At 46.2% G+C, this 26,661-nt stretch overlaps 1 protein-coding gene across 4 annotated transcripts in view; it reads left to right on the top strand.

Moving 5' to 3' along the window:
• Window positions 1-22,470, top strand: part of ATP2B2 (ATPase plasma membrane Ca2+ transporting 2) — a 660,007-nt gene extending 637,537 nt beyond the window's left edge. For 2 of the 4 annotated variants that reach the window (XM_073564311.1, XM_073564307.1), the window contains one exon: window positions 21,226-22,470. In XM_073564311.1, coding sequence (XP_073420412.1) covers window positions 21,226-21,522 — 297 coding nt within the window. In that variant the 3' untranslated portion in view covers window positions 21,523-22,470. Of the gene's footprint in view, window positions 1-14,456; window positions 14,510-21,225 lie in introns of all 4 variants that reach the window. The other 2 variants (XM_073564310.1, XM_073564309.1) reach the window with 2 other exon arrangements.
• Window positions 22,471-26,661: the final 4,191 nt, after the last annotated feature.

Below are 26,661 nucleotides of genomic sequence, written 5' to 3'. Positions count from 1 at the left end.
ATCGTGAGTGCTCATGGCGCTAGTAGGGATCTCACCAAAGTCACAGCAGTTACATCCGGTCACTAGGCTCTGTTACCAGCCGGGCTGAGCTGTGGTGAGATCCGAGGTCACTTATAAAATTCACATACCAAGAAACAGTAGATTAGATCCAAAAAGGGGGCACTTGTTGGGCATTTCCACTGTTTAGGCACATCAGGGGCTCTCCAAACATGACATGACGCCCGCAGACCATTCCATCAAAGTCTACATTTCCAAAACGTCACTACTTCCCTTCCAAGCCCCGACGTGTGCCCATACAGTAGTTTTCTCCCACATATGGGGTATTAGCGTGCTCAGGACAAAATGGACAACAACTTTTGGGGTCCAATTTCTCCTGTTACTCTTGGGAAAATTAAAAATTGGGGACTAAAAGATCATTTTTGTGGGAAAAAAATGATTTTTTTATTTTCACGTCCGGGCATTATAAACGTTAATGAACCACCTGGGGGTTCAAAGTTCTCACCACACATTTAGATAAGTTCCTTGGGGGACTAGTTTCCAGAATGATGTCACTTGTGGGGGTTTCCTCTGTTTCGGCACATCAGGGGCTCTCCAAACGCGACATGGCATACAATCTCAATTCCAGCCAATTTTGCGTTGAAAAAGTCAAACGGCGCTCCTTCACTTCCAAGCTCTGCCATGCGCCCAAACAGTGGTTTACCCCCACATATGGGGTATCAGCATCCTCAGGACAAATTTCACAATAACTTTTGGGGTAAAATTTCTGCTGTTACCTTTGGTAAAATAAAAAAAAATTGGATCTGAAGTTAATTTTTTGTGAAAAAAAGTGAAATGTTCATTTTTTTTTAACATTCCAAAAATTCCTGTGAAGCATCTGAAGGGTTAATAAACTTCTTGCAAGTGGTTTTGAGCACCTTGAGGGGTGCAGTTTTTAGAATGGTGTCACTTTTGATTATTTTCTATCATATAGACCCCTCAAAGTGGCTTCAAATGTGATGTGGTCCCTAAAAATAAAATGGTGTAAAAATGAGACATCGCTGGTCAACTTTTAACCCTTATAACTTCCTAACAAAAAAAATGTTGGTTCCCAAATTGTGCTGATGTAAAGTAAACATGTGGGAAATGTTACTTATCAAGTTTTTGTGTGCCGTATCTCTGTGATTTAAGGGCATAAAAATTCAAGGTTGGAAAATTGCGAAATTTTCATCAAATTTCCATTTTTTCTTCACAAATAAAAGCAAATTATATGAATGAAATTTTACCATTAACATGAAGGACAATATGTCACGAGAAAACAATGTCAGAATCACCGGGATCCATGGAAGCTCCAGAGTTATCACCTCATAAAGAGACAGTGGTCAGAAGTGTAAGAATTGGCCCGGTCATGAGCGTGCAAACCACCCTTGGGAGTAAAGGGGTTAAGTATAAAGACATTTCCATATTTCATCTTCAATATGAGGAACATTTCCACATTTCATGCTTAAACTTTTGCATCAGGAGCTTTACCACATTGCACCCTCAGTGTGAGGAGCATTTCCACATACAGGAGCTTCTCACACAATGAGAAGATCATCAGAAAGTGAATCTATTTCAGTTCTCCAATACAGACAGTGACCCTCCTCTATTCTCTAGAGTCATTACACACAGAGGGATCTATCTCACGGGTTTATTTCTGGTAATGTTGATGATTACGGCTTACAGCCAATGAGAACCCAGAAGTCATTATCTCAGGAAATTAGAACTTTATAACACCAGCCTGAAAAAATGATTGTAAAATCTGAAATATCTGATCAGTAAATGCCCTCAGTACTTGGCCGGGGCTCCTTCTGCATCAATTCCTGCATCAATGCGGCGTGGCATGGAGGCGATCAGCCTGTGGCACTGCTGAGGGGTTATGGAAGCCCAGGTTGCTTTGATAGCAGTCTTCAGCTCGTCTGCATTGTGGGGTCTGGTGTCTCTCATCTTCCTCTTGACAATACTCCATAGATCTCTATGGGGTTAAGGTCAGGCGAGTTTGCTGCCAATCAAGCCCAGTGATACTGTTGTGTGTACACCAGGTGTTGGTACTTTTGGCAGTGTGGACAGAGGCCAAGTCCTGCTGGAGAATGACATTTCCAACTCCATAAAGCTTGTCGGCAGAGGGAAGCATGAAGCGCTCTAAAATGTCCTGGTAGACGGCTGCGCTGATGTTGGTCTTGATAAAACACAGTGGACCTCCACCAGCAGATGACATGGCTCCCCAAACCATCACTGATGGTAGAGACTCCACACTAGACCTCCAGCAGCTTGGATTGTGGCCTCTCCACTCTTCCTCCAGACTCTGGGACCACTGACAACAGTCCGGTTCTTCTTCTCCTTGGCCCAGGTAAGACGCTTCTGGCGTTGTCTATTGGTCATGAGTGGCTGACACAAGGAATGTGACACTTGTAGCCCATGTCCTGGAGACGTCTGTGTGTGGTGTGAAGCAATGACTCCAGCAGCAGTCCACTCCTCGTGAATCTCCCCCACATTACTGAATGGCCTTTCCATAACAATCCTTTCCCGGCTGCGGTTATCCCGGTGGCTTGTGCTCCTTTTTCTACCACACTTTTTCCTTCCACTCCACTTTCCATTAATATTCTTGGATACAGCACACTGTGAACAGCCGGCTTCTTACCAGTGACCTTTTGTGGCTTCCCCTCCTTGTGGATTGTGTCAGTTACTGCCTTCTGGACATCTGTCAGGTCAGCAGTCTTCCCCATGATTGTGAAGTGTGTCAGTGACCGCCTTCTGGACATCTGTCAGGTCAGCAGTCTTCCCCATGATTGTGGAGTGTGTCAGTGACCGCCTTCTGGACATCTGTCAGGTCAGCAGTCTTCCCCATGATTGTGGAGTGTGTCAGTGACTGCCTTCTGGACATCTGTCAGGTCAGCAGTCTTCCCCATGATTGTGGAGCTACTGGAACAGACTAAGGGGCCTTTATAAACACTTAGGAGACTTTACAGGGGTTTATTGTTAATTATTCTAATTTCCTGAGATAATGACTTCTGGGTTCTCATTGGCTGTAAGCCATAATCATCAACATTACCAGGAATACGTGAGAGAGATCACTCTGTGTGTAATGACTCTATAGAATAGAGGAGAGTCACTGTCTGTATTGAAGAACTGAAATATATTCACTTTATGGTGATAGTCTATTTTTGTGAGAAGCTCCTGTATCACCCTCAACATGAGGAGCGTTTCCACATATCACCCTCAGTGTAGGGAGCATTTCCATGCTTCACCCTCAGCGCGAGGAGCGTTTCCACATATCACCCTCAGTGTAGGGAGCATTTCCATGCTTCACCCTCAGCACGAGGAGCATTTCCACATATCACCCTCAGTGTAGGGAGCATTTCCATGCTTCACCCTCAACATGAGGAGCGTTTCCACATATCACCCTCAGTGTAGGGAGCATTTCCATGCTTCACCCTCAGCACGAGGAGCATTTCCACATATCACCCTCAGTGTAGGGAGCATTTCCATGCTTCACCCTCAGCGTGAGGAGCGTATCCACATATCACCCTCAGTGTAGGGAGCATTTCCATGCTTCACCCTCAGCGTGAGGAGCGTTTTCACATATCACCCTCAGTGTAGGGAGCATTTCCATGCTTCACCCTCAGCGTGAGGAGCGTTTCCACATATCACCCTCAGTGTAGGGAGCATTTCCATGCTTCACCATCAGCGTGAGGAGCATTTCCACATATCACCCTCAGTGTAGGGAGCATTTCCATGCTTCACCCTCAGCGTGAGGAGCATTTCCACATATCACCCTCAGTGTTGGGAGCATTTCCATGCTTCACCCTCAGCGCGAGGAGCGTTTCCACATATCACCCTCAGTGTAGGGAGCATTTCCATGCTTCACCCTCAGCGTGAGGAGCGTTTCCACATATCACCGTCAATGTAGGGAGCATTTCCATGCTTCACCCTCAGCGTGAGGAGCGTTTCCACATATCACCCTCAGTGTAGGGAGCATTTCCATGCTTCACCCTCAGCGCCAGGAGCATTTCCACATATCACCCTCAGTGTAGGGAGCATTTCCATGCTTCACCCTCAGCGCGAGGAGCGTTTCCACATATCACCCTCAGTGTAGGGAGCATTTCCATGCTTCACCCTCAGCGCGAGGAGCGTTTCCACATATCACCCTCAGTGTAGGGAACATTTCCATGCTTCACCCTCAGCGTGAGGAGCGTTTCCACATATCACCCTCAGTGTAGGGAGCATTTCCATGCTTCACCCTCAGCGTGAGGAGCGTTTCCACATATCACCCTCAGTGTAGGGAGCATTTCCATGCTTCACCCTCAGCGTGAGGAGCGTTTCCACATATCACCCTCAGTGTAGGGAGCATTTCCATGCTTCACCCTCAGCGTGAGGAGCGTTTCCACATATCACCCTCAGTGTAGGGAGCATTTCCATGCTTCACCCTCAGCGCGAGGAGCGTTTCCACATATCACCCTCAATGTACGGAGCATTTCCATGCTTCACCCTCAGCGTGAGGAGCGTTTCCACATATCACCCTCAATGTACGGAGCATTTCCATGCTTCACCCTCAGCGTGAGGAGCGTTTCCACATATCACCCTCAATGTACGGAGCATTTCCATGCTTCACCCTCAGCGTGAGGAGCGTTTCCACATATCACCCTCAGTGTAGGGAGCATTTCCATGCTTCACCCTCAGCGTGAGGAGCGTTTCCACATATCACCCTCAGTGTAGGGAGCATTTCCATGCTTCACCCTCAGCGTGAGGAGCGTTTCCACATATCACCCTCAGTGTAGGGAGCATTTCCATGCTTCACCCTCAGCGCGAGGAGCGTTTCCACATATCACCCTCAATGTACGGAGCATTTCCATGCTTCACCCTCAGCGTGAGGAGCGTTTCCACATATCACCCTCAATGTACGGAGCATTTCCATGCTTCACCCTCAGCGTGAGGAGCGTTTCCACATATCACCCTCAATGTACGGAGCATTTCCATGCTTCACCCTCAGCGTGAGGAGCGTTTCCACATATCACCCTCAGTGTAGGGAGCATTTCCATGCTTCACCCTCAGCGTGAGGAGCGTTTCCACATATCACCCTCAGTGTAGGGAGCATTTCCATGCTTCACCCTCAGCGTGAGGAGCGTTTCCACATATCACCCTCAGTGTAGGGAGCATTTCCATGCTTCACCCTCAGCGTGAGGAGCGTTTCCACATATCACCCTCAGTGTAGGGAGCATTTCCATGCTTCACCCTCAGCGTGAGGAGCGTTTCCACATATCACCCTCAGTGTAGGGAGCATTTCCATGCTTCACCCTCAGCGTGAGGAGCGTTTCCACATATCACCCTCAGTGTAGGGAGCATTTCCATGCTTCACCCTCAGCGTGAGGAGCGTTTCCACATATCACCCTCAGTGTAGGGAGCATTTCCATGCTTCACCCTCAGCGCGAGGAGCGTTTCCACATATCACCCTCAGTGTAGGGAGCATTTCCATGCTTCACCCTCAGCGTGAGGAGCGTTTCCACATATCACCCTCAGTGTAGGGAGCATTTCCATGCTTCACCCTCAGCGTGAGGAGCGTTTCCACATATCACCCTCAATGTACGGAGCATTTCCATGCTTCACCCTCAGCGTGAGGAGCGTTTCCACATATCACCCTCAATGTACGGAGCATTTCCATGCTTCACCCTCAGCGTGAGGAGCGTTTCCACATATCACCCTCAGTGTAGGGAGCATTTCCATGCTTCACCCTCAGCGTGAGGAGCGTTTCCACATATCACCCTCAGTGTAGGGAGCATTTCCATGCTTCACCCTCAGCGTGAGGAGCGTTTCCACATATCACCCTCAGTGTAGGGAGCATTTCCATGCTTCACCCTCAGCGTGAGGAGCGTTTCCACATATCACCCTCAAACATTTCCACGTGTCGCCCTCAGCGTCACAAACATTTCCACGTGTCGCCCTCAGCGTCACAAACATTTCCACGTGTCGCCCTCAGCGTCACAAACATTTCCACGTGTCGCCCTCAGCGTCACAAACATTTCCACGTGTCACCCTCAGCGTCACAAACATTTCCACGTGTCACCCTCAGCGTCACAAACATTTCCACGTGTCGCCCTCAGCGTCACAAACATTTCCACGTGTCCCCCTCAGTGTCACAAACATTTCCACGTGTCCCCCTCAGCGTCACAAACATTTCCACGTGTCACCCTCAGCGTCACAAACATTTCCACGTGTCACCCTCAGCGTCACAAACATTTCCACGTGTCGCCCTCAGCGTCACAAACATTTCCACGTGTCCCCCTCAGCGTCACAAACATTTCCACGTGTCACCCTCAGCGTCACAAACATTTCCACGTGTCACCCTCAGCGTCACAAACATTTCCACGTGTCCCCCTCAGCGTCACAAACATTTCCACGTGTCCCCCTCAGCATCACAAACATTTCCACGTGTCACCCTCAGCGTCACAAACATTTCCACGTGTCCCCCTCAGCATCACAAACATTTCCACGTGTCACCCTCAGCGTCACAAACATTTCCACGTGTCGCCCTCAGCGTCACAAACATTTCCACGTGTCGCCCTCAGCGTCACAAACATTTCCACGTGTCACCCTCAGCGTCACAAACATTTCCACGTGTCACCCTCAGCGTCACAAACATTTCCACGTGTCACCCTCAGCGTCACAAACATTTCCACGTGTCACCCTCAGCGTCACAAACATTTCCACGTGTCACCCTCAGCGTCACAAACATTTCCACGTGTCACCCTTAGCGTCACAAACATTTCCACGTGTCACCCTCAGCGTCACAAACATTTCCACGTGTCACCCTCAGCGTCACAAACATTTCCACGTGTCACCCTCAGCGTCACAAACATTTCCACGTGTCACCCTCCATGTGAGGCTTCTTTTACAGTTGCCGCGTGTTTGAGGGCCGTTTTAGATTTCTATGGGGGTCGCAAAAACGGCCGATAAAAAGTAGTCGGAGCGCCGTGTGCTGTATTTACGGCCGCGAAAAGATATCGAGCTAGCTCAGTATGTTTCACAGCTTGTGGTCACGGCCCCCAGTGAAATCAAAGGTGCCGCAGAAAACCAACGGAAGCTTGTTTTTGCGGTACACCGTGAAGACGTTTTTGTGGGACGCCGTTTTTTCACCCAACTTTTAAAAACCTAAACCCAACAGAAAACCGGCGATCTGAAATGATTTTTGCAGCAGACCGTGAGAATGACGGCAATACGGCCCGCAAAAAACACGGGAGGTGTAAAAGCCCAAGGAACGTTTCCTCGTTCCGTCTTTAGTGTGAGGACCGTTCCCATGTTTCACCCTCAGTGTGTTCCCTATTGTAGTACAAAGCCTGGATCTCACAACAGTGTCTATACCCTCGCCAGTCCCCTGCACGGTGTCATTGGTTACACGGTGTGGCAGCAGTAAAGATTTAGGGCTTCTGCCAAGTTCCCAGAGGGATTCTCCCAATCGTAGAGGACAATTATTAATGTTTATGGCAAGTTCGTCACACATAGGCCAGAAGTCTTTTTCTATGTGTGTGCAGACGTCTGAAGGAGACCAATGATTGAGAAGAAGCATTGTGCACATCAATAAGTGGGAAAGAGCTGGCCACCAGTTCATGTTCTTACAATGCATTGCGAAAGTATTCGGCCCCCTGGAACTTTTCAACCTTTTCCCATACAGAACCCTGAGACTATCACAGAGCAGGTGCATTTATACGGAGACCTGATTACACACAGGTGGATTATATTTATCATTATTAGTCATTTAGGATAACACTGGATCATTCAGAGATCCACAATGATCTTCTGGAGTGAGTTTGCTGCACTGAAAGTAAAGGGGCTGAATAATATTGCACACCCCACTTTTCAGTTTTTGAATTTCCACTAAAATTTAAAATAACCAATAAATTTCGTTCAACTTCACAATTGTGTCCCACTTGTTGGTTCTTCACCAAAAATTTACATTTGGTATCTTTATGTTTGAAGCATGATCTGTGGGAAAAGGTTGAAAAGTTCCAGGGGGCCGAATACTTTCGCAAGGCAGTGTATGTAACTTAGACCTTGTGAGATATAAATTTAGGATTTGTGGTTTCTACCCCGCTAATTTGTGCATTCTTATAAGCAGTCTATTGCTCCATAACTTCTAGTGTTTCAATATAATAAAGACTTTTCTAGTCTGCTGCTACAGAACTGTGAGATGTTCCTGGTGTGCTGCTAGGGAACCATCACATGTTCCTTGTCTATTGCTGAGGAACTGTGAAATATTCCTATGCAACTGCTGGGCAACCGTGAAAACTTCCGAGTCTAATGCTGAGGAACTGTGACATGTTCTGGGTCTATTGCTGAGGAACCACAAGATGTTTTTATGCTACTGCTGGGGAACCATGAGATGCTCCTAGTTTTCTTCTAAGGAAGTTTGAAATGTTCCTAGTCTACTACTGAGAAACATTGAGATGTTCATAGTCTACTGCTGAGGAACCTTAAAATGTTTCTAATCTTCTGCTAAGGAATTGTGAGACTTAAAAAATAGTTATAACAATTTATGAAGATACTTTTAACTACACTGGTTGTAGTTTCATCATTTGTGGTATTAATATATTCATTGTTTTAGTGGTTGCTGAGGCAATATCCAGGGTAGTATTTCATGCCAAAGTAGCTGCTGCGGTACAGACTAGTCACAGCCATTTAGTTCCTATATGAAAAACCGTTAGATGTTCCTAGTATACTGGAGAACCGTAAGCTGTTCCTAATCTTCTGCTAAGGAACTATGAAATATTCCTACTCTACTGCTGAGGAATTGTAAGATGTTCCTAGTCTATTGCTGGGGAACCGGGAAATGTTCCTAGTCTTTTGCTGCGGGACTGTCAAATATTCCTAGTCTACTGCTGAGGACCTGTGAGATGTTCATAGTCTACTAATGAAGAACCAGTAAGATGTGCCTATTCTCCGGTTAAGGAACTGAGGTATTCCTAGTCTAATGCTGGGGAACTGTGAGATGTTCCTATTGTTCTGCTGAGGAACTGTGAGGTGTTCCTCTTCTTCTGCTGAGGAACTGTGAGGTGTTCCTAGTCTACTGCTGGGGAACTGTGAATTGCTCCTAATCTACTGCTGCGGAACTGTCAAATATTCCTAGTTTGCTACTGAGTAACTGTGAGATATTCCAAGTCTACTACTGGGTAACCGTCAAATGTTCCTAGTCTACTGCTGATGAACTGTGAGATGTTCCTAGTCTATTACTGGAGAACCGTGAAATGTTCCTAGTCTACTGCTGAAGAACTGTGAGATATTCCTAGCCTACTACTGGAGAACCAGTAAGATGTTCCTATTCCCCAGTTAAGGAACGGAGGTATTCCTAGTCTACTGCTGGGGAACTGTGAGATGTTCCTAGTCTACTGCTGAAGAAATATGAGATGTTCCTAGTCTACTACTGGAGGACCAGTAAGATGTTCTTATTCTCTGGATAAGGAACGGAGGTATTCCTAGTCTAATGGCGGGGAACTGTGAGATGTTCCTAGTCTACTGCTGGGGAACTGTGAGATGTTCCTAGTCTACTGCTGAAGAAATATGAGATGTTCCTAGTCTACTACTGGAGGACCAGTAAGATGTTCTTATTCTCTGGATAAGGAACGGAGGTATTCCTAGTCTAATGGCGGGGAACTGTGAGATGTTCCTAGTCTACTGCTGATGAACTGTGAGATGTTCCTAGTCTATTACTGGAGAACCGTGAAATGTTCCTAGTCTACTGCTGAAGAACTGTGAGATATTCCTAGCCTACTACTGGAGAACCAGTAAGATGTTCCTATTCCCCAGTTAAGGAACGGAGGTATTCCTAGTCTACTGCTGGGGAACTGTGAGATGTTCCTAGTCTACTGCTGAAGAAATATGAGATGTTCCTAGTCTACTACTGGAGGACCAGTAAGATGTTCTTATTCTCTGGATAAGGAACGGAGGTATTCCTAGTCTAATGGCGGGGAACTGTGAGATGTTCCTAGTCTACTGCTGGGGAACTGTGAAATGTTCCTAGTCTACTGCTGAAGAAATATGAGATGTTCCTAGTCTACTACTGGAGAACCAGTAAGATGTTCTTATTCTCCGGTTAAGGAACGGAGGTATTCCTAGTGTAATGGCGGGGAACTGTGAGATGTTCCTAGTCTACTGCTGAGGAACTGTGAAATGTTCCTAGTCTACTGCTGAAGAAATATGAGATGTTCCTAGTCTAGTACTGGAGGACCAGTAAGATGTTCTTATTCTCCGGTTAAGGAACGGAGGTATTCCTAGTGTAATGGCGGGGAACTGTGAGATGTTCCTAGTCTACTGCTGAGGAACTGTGAAATGTTCCTAGTCTACTGCTGAAGAAATATGAGATGTTCCTAGTCTACTACTGGAGGACCAGTAAGATGTTCTTATTCTCTGGATAAGGAACAGAGGTATTCCTAGTCTAATGCTAGGGAACTGTGAGATGTCCCTAGTCTACTGCTGGGGAACTGTGAAATGTTCCTAGTCTACTGCTGAAGAAATATGAGATGTTCCTAGTCTACTACTGGAGGACCAGTAAGATGTTCTTATTCTCTGGATAAGGAACGGAGGTATTCCTAGTCTAATGGCGGGGAACTGTGAGATGTTCCTAATCTACTGCTGGGTAACTGTGAAATGTTCCTAGTCTACTACTGAAGAAATATGAGATGTTCCTAGTCTACTACTGGAGAACCATTAAGATGTTCCTATTCCCCAGTTAAGGAATGGAGGTTTTCCTAGTCTACTGCTGGAGAACTGTGAAATGTTCCTAGTCTACTGCTGAAGAAATATGAGATGTTCCTAGTCTACTACTGGAGAACCAGTAAGATGTTCTTATTCCCCGGTTAAGGAACAGAGGTATTCCTAGTGTAATGGCGGGGAACTGTGAGATGTTCCTAGTCTACTGCTGAGGAACTGTGAAATGTTCCTAGTCTACTGCTGAAGAAATATGAGATGTTCCTAGTCTACTACTGGAGGACCAGTAAGATGTTCTTATTCTCTGGATAAGGAACGGAGGTATTCCTAGTCTAATGCTGGGGGACTGTGAGATGTTCCTAGTCTACTGCTGGGGAACTGTGAAATGTTCCTAGTCTACGGCTGAAGAAATATGAGATGTTCCTAGTCTTCTACTGGAGAACCATTAAGATGTTCCTATTCCCCAGTTAAGGAATGGAGGTTTTCCTAGTCTACTGCTGGGGAACTGTGAAATGTTCCTAGTCTACTGCTGAAGAAATATGAGATGTTCCTAGTCTACTACTGGAGAACCAGTAAGATGTTCTTATTCTCCGGTTAAGGAACGGAGGTATTCCTAGTGTAATGGCGGTGAACTGTGAGATGTTCCTAGTCTACTGCTGAGGAACTGTGAAATGTTCCTAGTCTACTGCTGAAGAAATATGAGATGTTCCTAGTCTACTACTGGAGGACCAGTAAGATGTTCTTATTCTCTGGATAAGGAACGGAGGTATTCCTAGTCTAATGGCGGGGAACTGTGAGATGTTCCTAGTCTACTGCTGGGGAACTGTGAAATGTTCCTAGTCTACTGCTGAAGAAATATGAGATGTTCCTAGTCTACTACTGGAGGACCAGTAAGATGTTCTTATTCTCTGGATAAGGAACGGAGGTATTCCTAGTCTAATGGCGGGGAACTGTGAGATGTCCCTAGTCTACTGCTGAGGAACTGTGAAATGTTCCTAGTCTACTGCTGAAGAAATATGAGATGTTCCTAGTCTACTACTGGAGAACCATTAAGATGTTCCTATTCCCCAGTTAAGGAATGGAGGTTTTCCTAGTCTACTGCTGGGGAACTGTGAAATGTTCCTAGTCTACTACTGAAGAAATATGAGATGTTCCTAGTCTACTACTGGAGAACCAGTAAGATGTTCTTATTCTCTGGTTAAGGAATGGAGGTATTCCTAGTGTAATGGCGGGGAACTGTGAGATGTTCCTAGTCTACTGCTGAGGAACTGTGAAATGTTCCTAGTCTACTGCTGAAGAAATATGAGATGTTACTAGTCTACTGCTGGGTAACTGTGAAATGTTCCTAATCTACTGCTGAAGAAATATGAGATGTTCCTAGTCTACTACTGGAGAACCATTAAGATGTTCCTATTCCCCAGTTAAGGAATGGAGGTTTTCCTAGTCTACTGCTGGGGAACTGTGAAATGTTCCTAGTCTACTGCTGAAGAAATATGAGATGTCCCTAGTCTACTACTGGAGAACCAGTAAGATGTTCTTATTCTCCGGTTAAGGAATGGAGGTATTCCTAGTGTAATGGCGGGGAACTGTGAGATGTTCCTAGTCTACTGCTGAGGAACTGTGAAATGTTCCTAGTCTACGGCTGAAGAAATATGAGATGTTCCTAGTCTTCTACTGGAGAACCATTAAGATGTTCCTATTCCCCAGTTAAGGAACGGAGGTATTCCTAGTCTACTGCTGGGGAACTGTGAAATGTTCCTAGTCTACTGCTGAAGAAATATGAGATGTTCCTAGTCTACTACTGGAGAACCAGTAAGATGTTCTTATTCTCCGGTTAAGGAACGGAGGTATTCCTAGTGTAATGGCGGGGAACTGTGAGATGTTCCTAGTCTACTGCTGAGGAACTGTGAAATGTTCCTAGTCTACTGCTGAAGAAATATGAGGTGTTCCTAGTCTACTACTGGAGGACCAGTAAGATGTTCTTATTCTCTGGATAAGGAACAGAGGTATTCCTAGTCTAATGGCGGGGAACTGTGAGATGTTCCTAGTCTACTGCTGGGGAACTGTGAAATGTTCCTAGTCTACTGCTGAAGAAATATGAGATGTTCCTAGTCTACTACTGGAGGACCAGTAAGATGTTCTTATTCTCTGGATAAGGAACGGAGGTATTCCTAGTCTAATGCTGGGGGACTGTGAGATGTTCCTAGTCTACTGCTGGGGAACTGTGAAATGTTCCTAGTCTATGGCTGAAGAAATATGAGATGTTCCTAGTCTTCTACTGGAGAACCATTAAGATGTTCCTATTCCCCAGTTAAGGAACGGAGGTATTCCTAGTCTACTGCTGGGGAACTGTGAAATGTTCCTAGTCTACTGCTGAAGAAATATGAGATGTTCCTAGTCTACTACTGGAGAACCAGTAAGATGTTCTTATTCTCCGGTTAAGGAACGGAGGTATTCCTAGTGTAATGGCGGGGAACTGTGAGATGTTCCTAGTCTACTGCTGAGGAACTGTGAAATGTTCCTAGTCTACTGCTGAAGAAATATGAGGTGTTCCTAGTCTACTACTGGAGGACCAGTAAGATGTTCTTATTCTCTGGATAAGGAACAGAGGTATTCCTAGTCTAATGGCGGGGAACTGTGAGATGTTCCTAGTCAACTGCTGGGGAACTGTGAAATTTTCCTAGTCTACTGCTGAAGAAATATGAGATGTTCCTAGTCTACTACTGGAGGACCAGTAAGATGTTCTTATTCTCCGGTTAAGGAACGGAGGTATTCCTAGTGTAATGGCGGGGAACTGTGAGATGTTCCTAGTCTACTGCTGAGGAACTGTGAAATGTTCCTAGTCTACTGCTGAAGAAATATGAGATGTTCCTAGTCTACTACTGGAGGACCAGTAAGATGTTCTTATTCTCTGGATAAGGAACAGAGGTATTCCTAGTCTAATGGCGGGGAACTGTGAGATGTTCCTAGTCTACTGCTGGGGAACTGTGAGACTTAAAAATATCTTCATGAATTGTAACAATTTTTTACCTCCAATGGTTGTACTTTCATTATTTGTGGTGTTAATTTTAAGCACTGTTTTAGTGGGTGCAGGGGCAAGATCCAGAGTGGTATCACATGCCAAAGTAGCTGGTTCTCACTGTTCTTCTGCTGGGGTATAGACTAGTTACAGGCATTTAGTTCATGTAGCCAGTTAAAGCTTCCCATGTAAATAATTGCTGTGTGCGCCGCACCAAGAACATCTGGGCTTTTGTTTAGAAAGACATTTTTAAGATTCTTTTGTGTAATGGTCACCACCAGTATAACATTGACGGTTGTAGACCAGGTTCCTGGGAGCTTTTGGCTATGTAGTGAACCATCATGGCTGCCCGGGATATGGGTGCAGTGACATGTGCTTGTGAGGACCCTACTTTTCTGCCACATAATTACAACATTTGCTATCATGTAAAGCCCTGACCTAACAGATGCCTTTACCAAACATTAGAGTCTTTCAATACACACCATAGGATCAGATCTCGTTCATGCAGGATCTTTATGCATTTTGGTTCATGATTCGGAGACTGATTTATCACTAACGAGACATGCACACCTCACTCCATCTCCTCGCCTCCCTCCTGGTCATGGCTGTCAGCAGTTGGCATCTCTTGGGACAATGTATTTATTCTCATCGCTGTAGAACTGGATTTGCATTTCTCTCCTTGCTGGTCTGCTCTTTGTCTAAACCTTTCCCACTTTGTCTTCCTTAGAGAGCTAGAGAACACTGGACCAAAGGTTTAGCGAGAGAGTGAAATATAAAGAGGTTGTGAGTCTTTAACCTTAAACTGAATGTGATGCAGAGTTCAAGGGGTTCATTTTGACAAAGCTAGGGTAAACCTTCGAGTATTGGCCCAAAAATTACCAACCGTACAGACATGAAATGTTGAGGAGTCCATTAGGTACAAAGCGCGCCCCGTTATCCTCATACTTCCTCTGCCATACATTATATTCCTCCGGAGGTATAGCTGCAGGTTTACACAAGATGAATGCACTCAGCATTTGGAAAGCACTTGTGGCCTATTGTGTGCAGCGGCATCAAATACTCCCACAAATGAGTACGTAAAGGACACCACCTCCCTGTTAGCAGACTATGGATGGCTGCCGTCTCCACAATCACCGCGGATTTTCAGTCCCAACCACAGAGTTGTAATCTCGTCATTGAGCTTCTGCCCAGGTGTCCTCTTCATAGTTGATTCTTGTTTCTAGACTTTTTCTTGTTTCTAGACTTTTTCTTGTGTTGAGTTTTTATTGTAGCCATCTTTTATGTGGCATCCATAGCAGCTCTAGCCTTCTATTGTAGAGCCCTTTACACAAGGACTCGCCTCACATCCGTACTGTGGCTAATGGGGGCTGCAAACGTCTTAGGCCTTGTATACTCATAACACCAAAAAGCTACATCCACTCCGAATACATGGTGGAGCCCCAGAGAAATGGTCATTCACATTCATGGCCCAGGAAACTGGCTGCGGGAAAGACGTCTACTCACATACATGATCTTAGCTAGAGGATGCTCAGGATAAGCGAGTACACCCCTGTATTATCAGTACATATATACAGTGCTCAGGATAAGTGAGTACACCCCTGTATTACCAGTACATTATATACAGTGCTCAGGATAAACGAGTACACCCCTGTATCATCAGTACAGTATATATACAGAGCTCAGTATAAGTGAGTACACCTGTGTATTACCAGGACATTTTATACAGTGCTCAGGATAAGTGAGGACACCCCTCTATTATCAGTACAGGATATACACAAGGCTCAGTATAAGTGAGTACACCTTTGTATTACCAGGACATTATATACAGTGCTCTGGATAAGTGATTACACCCCTGTATTATCAGTACAGTATATACAGAGCTCAGTATAAGTGAGGACACCCCTGTATTATCAGTACAGTATATATACAGTGCTCAGTATAAGTGAGTACACCCCTGTATTACCAGTACATTATATGCAGTGCTCAGTATAAGTGAGGACACCCCTCTATTATCAGTACAGTATATATACAGAGCTCAGTATAAGTGAGGACACCCCTCTATTATCAGTACAGTATATACACAAAGCTCAGAATAAGTGAGTACACCCCTGTATTATCAATTCAGTGTATACACAAGGCTCAGTATAAGTTAGTACACTCCTATATTATCTTGAGCACTGTATACAATGTACTGATAAGCATGTACACCCCTGTATTATCAGTACATTATATATGCAGGGCTCAGGATATGCGAGTACACCCCAGTTTTCACCGCTCTCTATTCAGCATCCAGGCTCTAGAGCTTGTTCTGGAGATGGAGAAAGATGGATGCTGTAAAATGTCGCCACCTTCTTCCATCCAGGTCGAGAAGACTCTGTGCCTCCTTATATATCATGGAGGTCACACAGGGATGTACTGATTTCTGCTGAGCACTGTAGTTGTGGGTACAGACACTACTCATATACATGAAGCTCAGTATGGGACACGGTTGCAGGTACAGACTCTGAACCTACATACATGAGGTTAAGGAGAGGACTTTCGATGCTCTCATGGTCATATGTGACATCTTTCTTTCCCAACACTTGCAGTATTATTTCCATCTCACTTGCAGGGATCGGAGGAAAATTTGGTTGACATTTGTTTCAGCTGGCGGGAAAGAAGAGTCCTATGTGTGCAGAACACTATTGTCATGTCTGTCTCATAGCTCCTCTGTCCGGAGACGTCTTCTGTTGTGGTGTCTCCAGTCCTGCTAGAAGAGCTTGCCGCTCTGTCCGTGTCATTAGTGTCTGCTTCTGTCAATGATTCCAGCTGGTTCCTACATTTATTCCTTTAGTAAAGAGAAGCCTTAGGGTTTGTCTACATCTAGAGCACGAATAAGATTTTATCATTCATTTTGTCATCAGATCTTTTCCATCCCGTGTATGATGGGAAAGGAGAGAACAAATGCAGATATCCAGAGAATGCTAAACAGTTGTGTGCTCGAAAGACCCTGGATCCATTACTGAATGTAGCTTGATCGTTACCGAATGTGCCGTGATCGTTACCGAATGTGCCGTGATCGTTACCGAATGTGCCGTGATCGTTACCGAATGTGCGTGATAATTACCGAATGTGCCGTGATCGTTACCGAATGTGCCGTGATCGCTACCGAATGTGCGTGATAATTACCGAATGTGCCGTGATCGTTACCGAATGTGCGTGATCGTTACCGAATGTGTCGTGATCGTTACCGAATGTGCCGTGATCGTTACCGAATGTGCGTGATCGTTACCGAATGTGTCGTGATCGTTACCGAATGTGCCGTGATCGTTACCGAATGTGCGTGATAATTACCGAATGTGCTGTGATCGTTACCGAATGTGCCGTGATCGCTACCGAATGTGCGTGATAATTACCGAATGTGCCGTGATCGTTACCGAATGTGCGTGATCGTTACCGAATGTGCCGTGATCGCTACCGAATGTGCGTGATAATTACCGAATGTGCCGTGATCATTACCGAATGTGTCGTGATCGTTACCGAATGTGTCGTGATCGTTACCGAATGTGCGTGATCGTTACCGAATGTGTCGTGATCGTTACCGAATGTGTCGTGATCGTTACCGAATGTGTCGTGATCGTTACCGAATGTGCCGTGATCGTTACCGAATGTGCCGTGATCGTTACCGAATGTGCGTGATAATTACCGAATGTGCCGTGATCGTTACCGAATGTGCCGTGATCGCTACCGAATGTGCGTGATAATTACCGAATGTGCCGTGATCGTTACAGAATGTGCGTGATCGTTACCGAATGTGTCGTGATCGTTACCGAATGTGCCGTGATCGTTACCGAATGTGCGTGATAATTACCGAATGTGCTGTGATCGTTACCGAATGTGCCTTGATCGCTACCGAATGTGCGTGATAATTACCGAATGTGCCGTGATCGTTACCGAATGTGCGTGATCGTTACCGAATGTGCCGTGATCGCTACCGAATGTGCGTGATAATTACCGAATGTGCCGTGATCGTTACCGAATGTGTCGTGATCGTTACCGAATGTGCCGTGATCGTTACCGAATGTGCGTGATAATTACCGAATGTGCCGTGATCGTTACCGAATGTGCCGTGATCGCTACCGAATGTGCGTGATAATTACCGAATGTGCCGTGATCGTTACAGAATGTGCGTGATCGTTACCGAATGTGTCGTGATCGTTACCGAATGTGCCGTGATCGTTACCGAATGTGCGTGATAATTACCGAATGTGCTGTGATCGTTACCGAATGTGCCGTGATCGCTACCGAATGTGCGTGATAATTACCGAGTGTGCCGTGATCGTTACCGAATGTGCGTGATCGTTACCGAATGTGCCGTGATCGCTACCGAATGTGCGTGATAATTACCGAATGTGCCGTGATCGTTACCGAATGTGTCGTGATCGTTACCGAATGTGTCGTGATCGTTACCGAATGTGCGTGATCGTTACCGAATGTGTCGTGATCGTTACCGAATGTGCGTGATCGTTACCGAATGTGCCGTGATCGTTACCGAATGTGCCGTGATCGTTACCGAATGTGCGTGATCGTTACCGAATGTGCCGTGATCGCTACCGAATGTGCGTGATAATTACCGAATGTGCCGTGATCATTACCGAATGTGCGTGATCGTTACCGAATGTGTCGTGATCGTTACCGAATGTGCCGTGATCGTTACCGAATGTGCGTGATAATTACCGAATGTGCTGTGATCGTTACCGAATGTGCCGTGATCGCTACCGAATGTGCGTGATAATTACCGAATGTGCCGTGATCGCTACCGAATGTGCGTGATAGTTACCGAATGTGCCGTGATCGTTACCGAATGTGTCGTGATCGTTACCGAATGTGCGTGATCGTTACCGAGTGTGCGTGATCGTTACCGAATGTGTCGTGATCGTTACCGAATGTGCGTGATCGTTACCGAATGTGCCGTGATTGGTACCGAATGTGCGTGATCGTTACCGAATGTGCTGTGATCGTTACCGAATGTGCGTGATCGTTACCGAATGTGCGTGATCGTTACCGAATGTGCCGTGATCGTTACCGAATGTGCGTGATAATTACCGAATGTGCCGTGATCGTTACCGAATGTGCCGTGATCGCTACCGAATGTGCGTGATAATTACCGAATGTGCCGTGATCGTTACCGAATGTGCGTGATCGTTACCGAATGTGTCGTGATCGTTACCGAATGTGCCGTGATCGTTACCGAATGTGCGTGATAATTACCGAATGTGCCGTGATCGTTACCGAATGTGCCGTGATCGCTACCGAATGTGCGTGATAATTACCGAATGTGCCGTGATCGTTACCGAATGTGCGTGATCGTTACCGAATGTGCCGTGATCGCTACCGAATGTGCGTGATAATTACCGAATGTGCCGTGATCGTTACCGAATGTGCGTGATCGTTACCGAATGTGCCGTGATCGTTACCGAATGTGCCGTGATCGTTACCGAATGTGCGTGATCGTTACCGAATGTGCCGTGATCGTTACCGAATGTGCCGTGATCGTTACCGAATGTGCCGTGATCGTTACCGAATGTGCGTGATCGTTACCGAATGTGCGTGATCGTTACCGAATGTGCGTGATAATTACCGAATGTGCCGTGATCATTACCGAATGTGCGTGATCGTTACCGAATGTGTCGTGATCGTTACCGAATGTGCCGTGATCGTTACCGAATGTGCGTGATAATTACCGAATGTGCTGTGATCGCTACCGAATGTGCGTGATAATTACCGAATGTGCCGTGATCGCTACCGAATGTGCGTGATAGTTACCGAATGTGCCGTGATCGTTACCGAATGTGTCGTGATCGTTACCGAATGTGCGTGATCGTTACCGAATGTGTCGTGATCGTTACCGAATGTGCCGTGATCGTTACCGAATGTGCCGTGATCGGTACCGAATGTGCGTGATCGTTACCGAATGTGCTGTGATCGTTACCGAATGTGCGTGATCGTTACCGAATGTGCGTGATCGTTACCGAATGTGCCGTGATCGTTACCGAATGTGCGTGATCGTTACCGAATGTGCCGTGATCGTTACCGAATGTGCAGTGATCGTTACCGAATGTGCCGTGATCGTTACCGAATGTGCGTGATCGTTACCGAATGTGCCGTGATCGTTACCGAATGTGCCGTGATCGTTACCGAATGTGCGTGATCGTTACCGAATGTGCCGTGATCGTTACCGAATGTGCGTGATCGTTACCGAATGTGCGTGATCGTTACCGAATGTGCTGTGATCGTTACCGAATGTGCGTGATCGTTACCGAATGTGCCGTGATCGTTACCGAATGTGCGTGATCGTTACCGAATGTGCCGTGATCGTTACCGAATGTGCCGTGATCGTTACCGAATGTGCGTGATCGTTACCGAATGCCGTGATCGTTACCGAATGTGCGTGATCGTTACCGAATGTGCCGTGATCGGTATCGAAGGTGCGATGGTCTTTACCGAATGTGCCGTGATCATTACTGGCCATGCCGGATGAATCTGTCCTGCAGCGATATCAGAATTATCACAATGGCTGTTCAGCAGATCTTGTAGATTGTGCCTTCACAATTTCCAGTACAGACAGGAATTGGTTCCTAAAGCAATTCGTTCTCCAGAGTACTCAATTATTTTAGGCATCCACAGTTGCTCTCGGGAATATTGGGCCTATACTCAAGTGTTTACCTTTTGTGCATGAGGAAAATCAGAAAAGGCTTGTAGCCATTCTCCAGGGCTTTGAGTGTAGTGTGCTGGAGTCGCTGTGTTCTGTCTTGTGATGCCAGTGACCCTCTATACATTGTGGCATGTGTTTGTCCACGTGTGGCCGCTGTACGTCTCCCATCTGCTTTGATGTGTCTTTTGCTGCCGTGTCTGCTGAGGTTCCCTGAAAGAGGTCACTAGTCCTAAATGAGCAGCAGGTGAATGTCTGCTGGGGTCTTGCCAGTCCAAAAATGTCCTGTGGCTCGTGACATTGTTATCTGGCCGCTCTTTGGTACCCAGTGGACAATATGATTTTTGGCACAATTTTTACTAAAACCTGAGTGGTCCACGGACTCCCTGCTGGCAATGAAGGATAGATGATGAGGTCGCTCCAAGCTTCTGTGATCTCTGCAGGAAACCAGTGGCAAACATGAAGCCTTTCTTCCCATCTCTGTCCTCACCTGACCGTGCCAGTGTTGTGTCGATTTTCTCCTGTCTGCTGTGTTACATCATTATTATTGCATTTCTTCTCGCCCGACCCTTAATAAAGAGCTGGGGTCATCTGTTTCTTAAGGGTTGCTGTCGAATCTGACGCTTTTTTCCTTTATGTACTGGAGTGAAGCACAGAACACTGAGCTGCCTGCAAAACATCAACTCTTCTGCTCCCAACCAGAACATGCTTCTCTTTAGTGAACCAACCAGTCCTGCTTTTTGTTAGAAGTGTGAATCTATTTGTCCACGTGTTGTTTCACCCTCTTCTTTGCCTCCTTGCACAGATCCGCGTCGTGAAGGCATTCCGTAGCTCTCTCTATGAAGGTCTAGAAAAACCGGACTCTCGAACTTCCATTCACAATTTCATGACCCATCCAGAATTTAAGATAGAAGATTCTCAGCCACATATCCCTCTAATGGATGATCCAGAACAGGAGGAAGACCCTGCCCTGAAGCAAAACTCCCCCAACAAAAACAACAATGCAGCTGACAGTGGGATCCATCTGACCACAGAGACCAGCAAATCAGCGACCTCTTCCAGCCTCGGGAGTCCGATTCACAGCTTGGAAACTTCCCTTTAACTGGACAGGGCAGTGCAACAGCAAAATAAAAATACAGCAATTCTAAAAGCAATCAATACTTGTGTCTGTCTGAAAGAAGAGGTGACACAGCTCTGTGTCCGGACGGCACTGGGAAAGAGAACGTGGCCGATTTTCTACAAAAGCCGCATGTTGCTCCCTCCTGAGAACATCGCTAACCAGCCATGTCCTGCATGAATGTCCACCTACAACCCCGGCTCTAGGGTTTTTTTTAACCTACGTTTGTGGAGGTTTCCATAGATGGGGAAGACTTGAGAAACAAGCATTTCCTGGTGTCCAATATTGACCTTGCAAAGACACAGGCTCCACCAGCTCAGTAGGCCTGAAGCGCAGGATCCATGACAGTGGAACACTCTGTAGCTTCCTTCTTGAAGTTGGAAACCTCGGCTTACACGATGGCGTTACCCCGATAATGAAGAAAGAACATCTATGAAGGCTTTCTGCAGGTGGCAGACGTGTGTAGATACTTATGGAAACCCACTCACGTGAGAAATGTGAACATTTACATATGTAGACAGGTGCTGGAGATGCACAACACCCACAAACTCATGGTTATTCTTACAGAAATCTTTGTACAATCACTTTTATGCATGTGACAAGGGAAATATGTTGTTCCCTAAAATATGAGGTTAAAAAGAAAAAACAAAAAAAAGATAATCTATTTATTGCAAGCAGGGTGCACGAAAAGGTATGTGTCTTTGTATCTAGCCCTTGTAGTGGATGACATGCACACCTTCCTTGGACAGATGACGTTTCTAAAACTTGAAGTGCAATGTGGCAAGAACGTGGCTAGGAACAGGCCTTCATGCGCCCAGGCAAAGTCCAAGTCTAGATGGACTGGCTGCGGCCCAGAAATGACTGGACTGTAAAGAGGCAGGTTGTGCTCCCCGAAGAGGGGTGATAATAGCAATAATTCCCTGTGTGCTTCTCTCCTGCTCTCCGTTTGGCTTTATCTTCATTTTCACCGTTCATTTTGCTATTTACATCATGAAAGATGTCATCTAGTTACAAGCTCGATCATGTTGACCGGTAAGAAGGGAATGTTGCGGGTCTGATGGTTCCATAGAAAGTGTTGGTCGCAGAGCAGAGCGCGTTACCAGACGAGAAGCTGCTGCAAGAAATGCTGCTTGTTTTACCAATTCTGGTTCTGCGTGCAGAGAGAACATGTGCAATAATCCCCCAGACGTGGCATGCTCCTCATTATTGTATGTCAGGCACTGGTCACCAAGTGTCAGGCCATACCCACACTTATTGGTGTCACTGTCAGACTAGTTTGTCACAATCAGCAGTGTTACAACTCCAGAAATCACAATACGGGTAGATATAAAGCAGAACAGAGTGAGAGCGCAGGTCACCTTCACGAACAACTGTACTTTATGGTGAGAAATTATCCCTGGAAGATGTCATGTATCATATGGCTAAGCCTAAGATTTCATGACTGTATGGCTAGTGTCGCTGATCCTCATGTAGATGTCTCCTCCTGTATGGCTAGCGTCACTGATCCTCATGTAGATGTCACCTCATGTATGGCTAGTGTCGCTGATCCTCATGTAGATGTCACCTCCTGTATGGCTAGTGTCGCTGATCCTCATGTAGATGTCACCTCCTGTATGGCTAGTGTCGCTGATCCTCATGTAGATGTCACCTCCTGTATGGCTAGTGTCACTGATCCTCATGTAGATGTCACCTCCTGTATGGCTAGTGTCACTGATCCTCATGTAGATGTCACCTCATGTATGGCTAGTGTCACTGATCCTCATGTAGATGTCACCTCATGTATGGCTAGTGTCGCTGATCCTCATGTAGATGTCTCCTCCTGTATGGCTAGTGTCGCTGATCCTCATGTAGATGTCACCTCCTGTATGGCTAGTGTCGCTGATCCTCATGTAGATGTCACCTCCTGTATGGCTAGTGTCACTGATCCTCATGTAGATGTCACCTCATGTATGGCTAGTGTCACTGATCCTCATGTAGATGTCACCTCATGTATGGCTAGTGTCACTGATCCTCATGTAGATGTCACCTCATGTATGGCTAGTGTCACTGATCCTCATGTAGATGTCACCTCCTGTATGGCTAGTGTCACTGATCCTCATGTAGATGTCACCTCCTGTATGGCTAGTGTCACTGATCCTCATGTAGATGTCACCTCATGTATGGCTAGCGTCACTGATCCTCATGTAGATGTCTCCTCCTGTATGGCTAGTGTCGCTGATCCTCATGTAGATGTCACCTCCTGTATGGCTAGTGTCGCTGATCCTCATGTAGATGTCACCTCCTGTATGGCTAGTGTCACTGATCCTCATGTAGATGTCACCTCATGTATGGCTAGTGTCACTGATCCTCATGTAGATGTCACCTCATGTATGGCTAGTGTCGCTGATCCTCATGTAGATGTCACCTCCTGTATGGCTAGTGTCGCTGATCCTCATGTAGATGTCACCTCCTGTATGGCTAGCGTCACTGATCCTCATGTAGATGTCTCCTCCTGTATGGCTAGTGTCACTGATCCTCATGTAGATGTCACCTCATGTATGGCTAGTGTCGCTGATCCTCATGTAGATGTCACCTCCTGTATGGCTAGTGTCACTGATCCTCATGTAGATGTCTCCTCCTGTATGGCTAGTGTCACTGATCCTCATGTAGATGTCACCTCCTGTATGGCTAGTGTCACTGATCCTCATGTAGATGTCACCTCCTGTATGGCTAGCGTCACTGATCCTCATGTAGATGTCTCCTCCTGTATGGCTAGTGTCACTGATCCTCATGTAGATGTCACCTCATGTATGGCTAGTGTCGCTGATCCTCATGTAGATGTCACCTCCTGTATGGCTAGTGTCACTGATCCTCATGTAGATGTCACCTCATGTATGGCTAGTGTCGCTGATCCTCATGTAGATGTCTCCTCCTGTATGGCTAGTGTCACTGATCCTCATGTAGATGTCACCTCATGTATGGCTAGTGTCGCTGATCCTCATGTAGATGTCACCTCCTGTATGGCTAGTGTCACTGATCCTCATGTAGATGTCTCCTCCTGTATGGCTAGTGTCACTGATCCTCATGTAGATGTCACCTCATGTATGGCTAGTGTCGCTGATCCTCATGTAGATGTCACCTCCTGTATGGCTAGTGTCGCTGATCCTCATGTAGATGTCACCTCCTGTATGGCTAGTGTCGCTGATCCTCATGTAGATGTCACCTCCTGTATGGCTAGTGTCACTGATCCTCATGTAGATGTCACCTCATGTATGGCTAGTGTCGCTGATCCTCATGTAGATGTCTCCTCCTGTATGGCTAGTGTCACTGATCCTCATGTAGATGTCACCTCATGTATGGCTAGTGTCGCTGATCCTCATGTAGATGTCACCTCCTGTATGGCTAGCGTCACTGATCCTCATGTAGATGTCTCCTCCTGTATGGCTAGTGTCACTGATCCTCATGTAGATGTCACCTCATGTATGGCTAGTGTCGCTGATCCTCATGTAGATGTCACCTCCTGTATGGCTAGTGTCACTGATCCTCATGTAGATGTCTCCTCCTGTATGGCTAGTGTCACTGATCCTCATGTAGATGTCACCTCATGTATGGCTAGTGTCGCTGATCCTCATGTAGATGTCACCTCATGTATGGCTAGTGTCGCTGATCCTCATGTAGATGTCTCCTCCTGTATGGCTAGTGTCACTGATCCTCATGTAGATGTCACCTCATGTATGGCTAGTGTCACTGATCCTCATGTAGATGTCACCTCATGTATGGCTAACTTCAAAATCCCAGGTAGAGTTCATGACTGTTTGGTTAGCCTTGCTGATCCACGTGAAGAGATCACCTCCTGTATGGCTAACCACAAAATCTGTGGTAGATTTCTTGCCTGTATGGCGAATATCACCTACTCACATATAGAGGTCTCCACCTGTATGGCTAGCCCCACGGATCCATGCAAAGATATCACCTCCTGTATGGCTAGCCTCGCTGATCCACATGTTGATGTCACTTCTTGTATGGCTAGCCTCACTAATCCACATATAGATGTCACTTCTTGTATGGCTAGCCTCACTGCTCCAGATATAGATATCATTTGTATGGCTAGCCTCACTAATCCACATATAGATGTCACTTCTTGTATGGCTAGCCTCACTGCTCCACATGTAGATGTCACTTCTTGTATGGCTAGCCTCACTAATCCACATATAGATGTCACTTCTTGTATGGCTAGCCTCACTGCTCCAGATATAGATATCATTTGTATGGCTAGCCTCACTAATCCACATATAGATGTCACTTCTTGTATGGCTAGCCTCACTGCTCCACATGTAGATGTCACTTCTTGTATGGCTAGCCTCACTGCTCCACATGTTGATGTCACTTCTTGTATGGCTAGCCTCGCTGCTCCACATGTAGATGTCACTTCTTGTATGGCTAGCCTCACTAATCCACATATAGATGTCACTTCTTGTATGGCTAGCCTCACTGATCCACATGTAGATGTCACTTCTTGTATGGCTAGCCTCACTAATCGACATGTTGATGTCACTTCTTGTATGGCTAGCCTCACTAATCCACATATAGATGTCACTTCTTGTATGGCTAGCCTCACTAATCCACATATAGATGTCACTTCTTGCATGGCTAGCCTCACTGCTCCACATATAGATGTCACTTCTTGCATGGCTAGCCTCACTGTTCCACATATAGATGTCACTTCTTGTATGGCTAGCCTTAGGGTGTGTGCACACGCTGCGGATTCTGCTGCGGATCCACAGCGGATTTGGCCTTGCGGATCCGCAGCAGAATTAGCTGCGGTGTACAGTACCATTATTCCCTATGGGAATTAAAAACCCTTGTGCAGACGCTGCGGAATTTTCTGCGCGGATTTTGCTGCGGTTTCAAATCCGCAGAAACAATTGCATGTGAATTCTTTCTGCAGATTCCGCTGCGGTTTGCCATCTCCTCCATTGTGGAGATGAAAAACCGCAGGCTAATCCGCAGATAAACCGCAGGTCTTTTGACCTGCGGATTTAACTGCGGACTTTGCAGAATCCGCAGCAGATTCCGCAGCGTGTGCACACACCCTTACTGATCCACAAGAAGATGTCACCTCTGGTGAGGTTTTCCTCGGTGATC

The sequence above is a fragment of the Dendrobates tinctorius genome, unplaced genomic scaffold, assembly GCF_039654945.1.
Source record: "Dendrobates tinctorius isolate UK_male_01 unplaced genomic scaffold, ASM3965494v1 ptg000449l, whole genome shotgun sequence".
In the NCBI taxonomy this organism is placed as follows: Eukaryota; Metazoa; Chordata; class Amphibia; order Anura; family Dendrobatidae; genus Dendrobates; species Dendrobates tinctorius.
The sequence above is the reverse complement of the archived record's forward strand: the minus strand, read 5'-3'. Positions and strand labels throughout refer to the sequence as shown.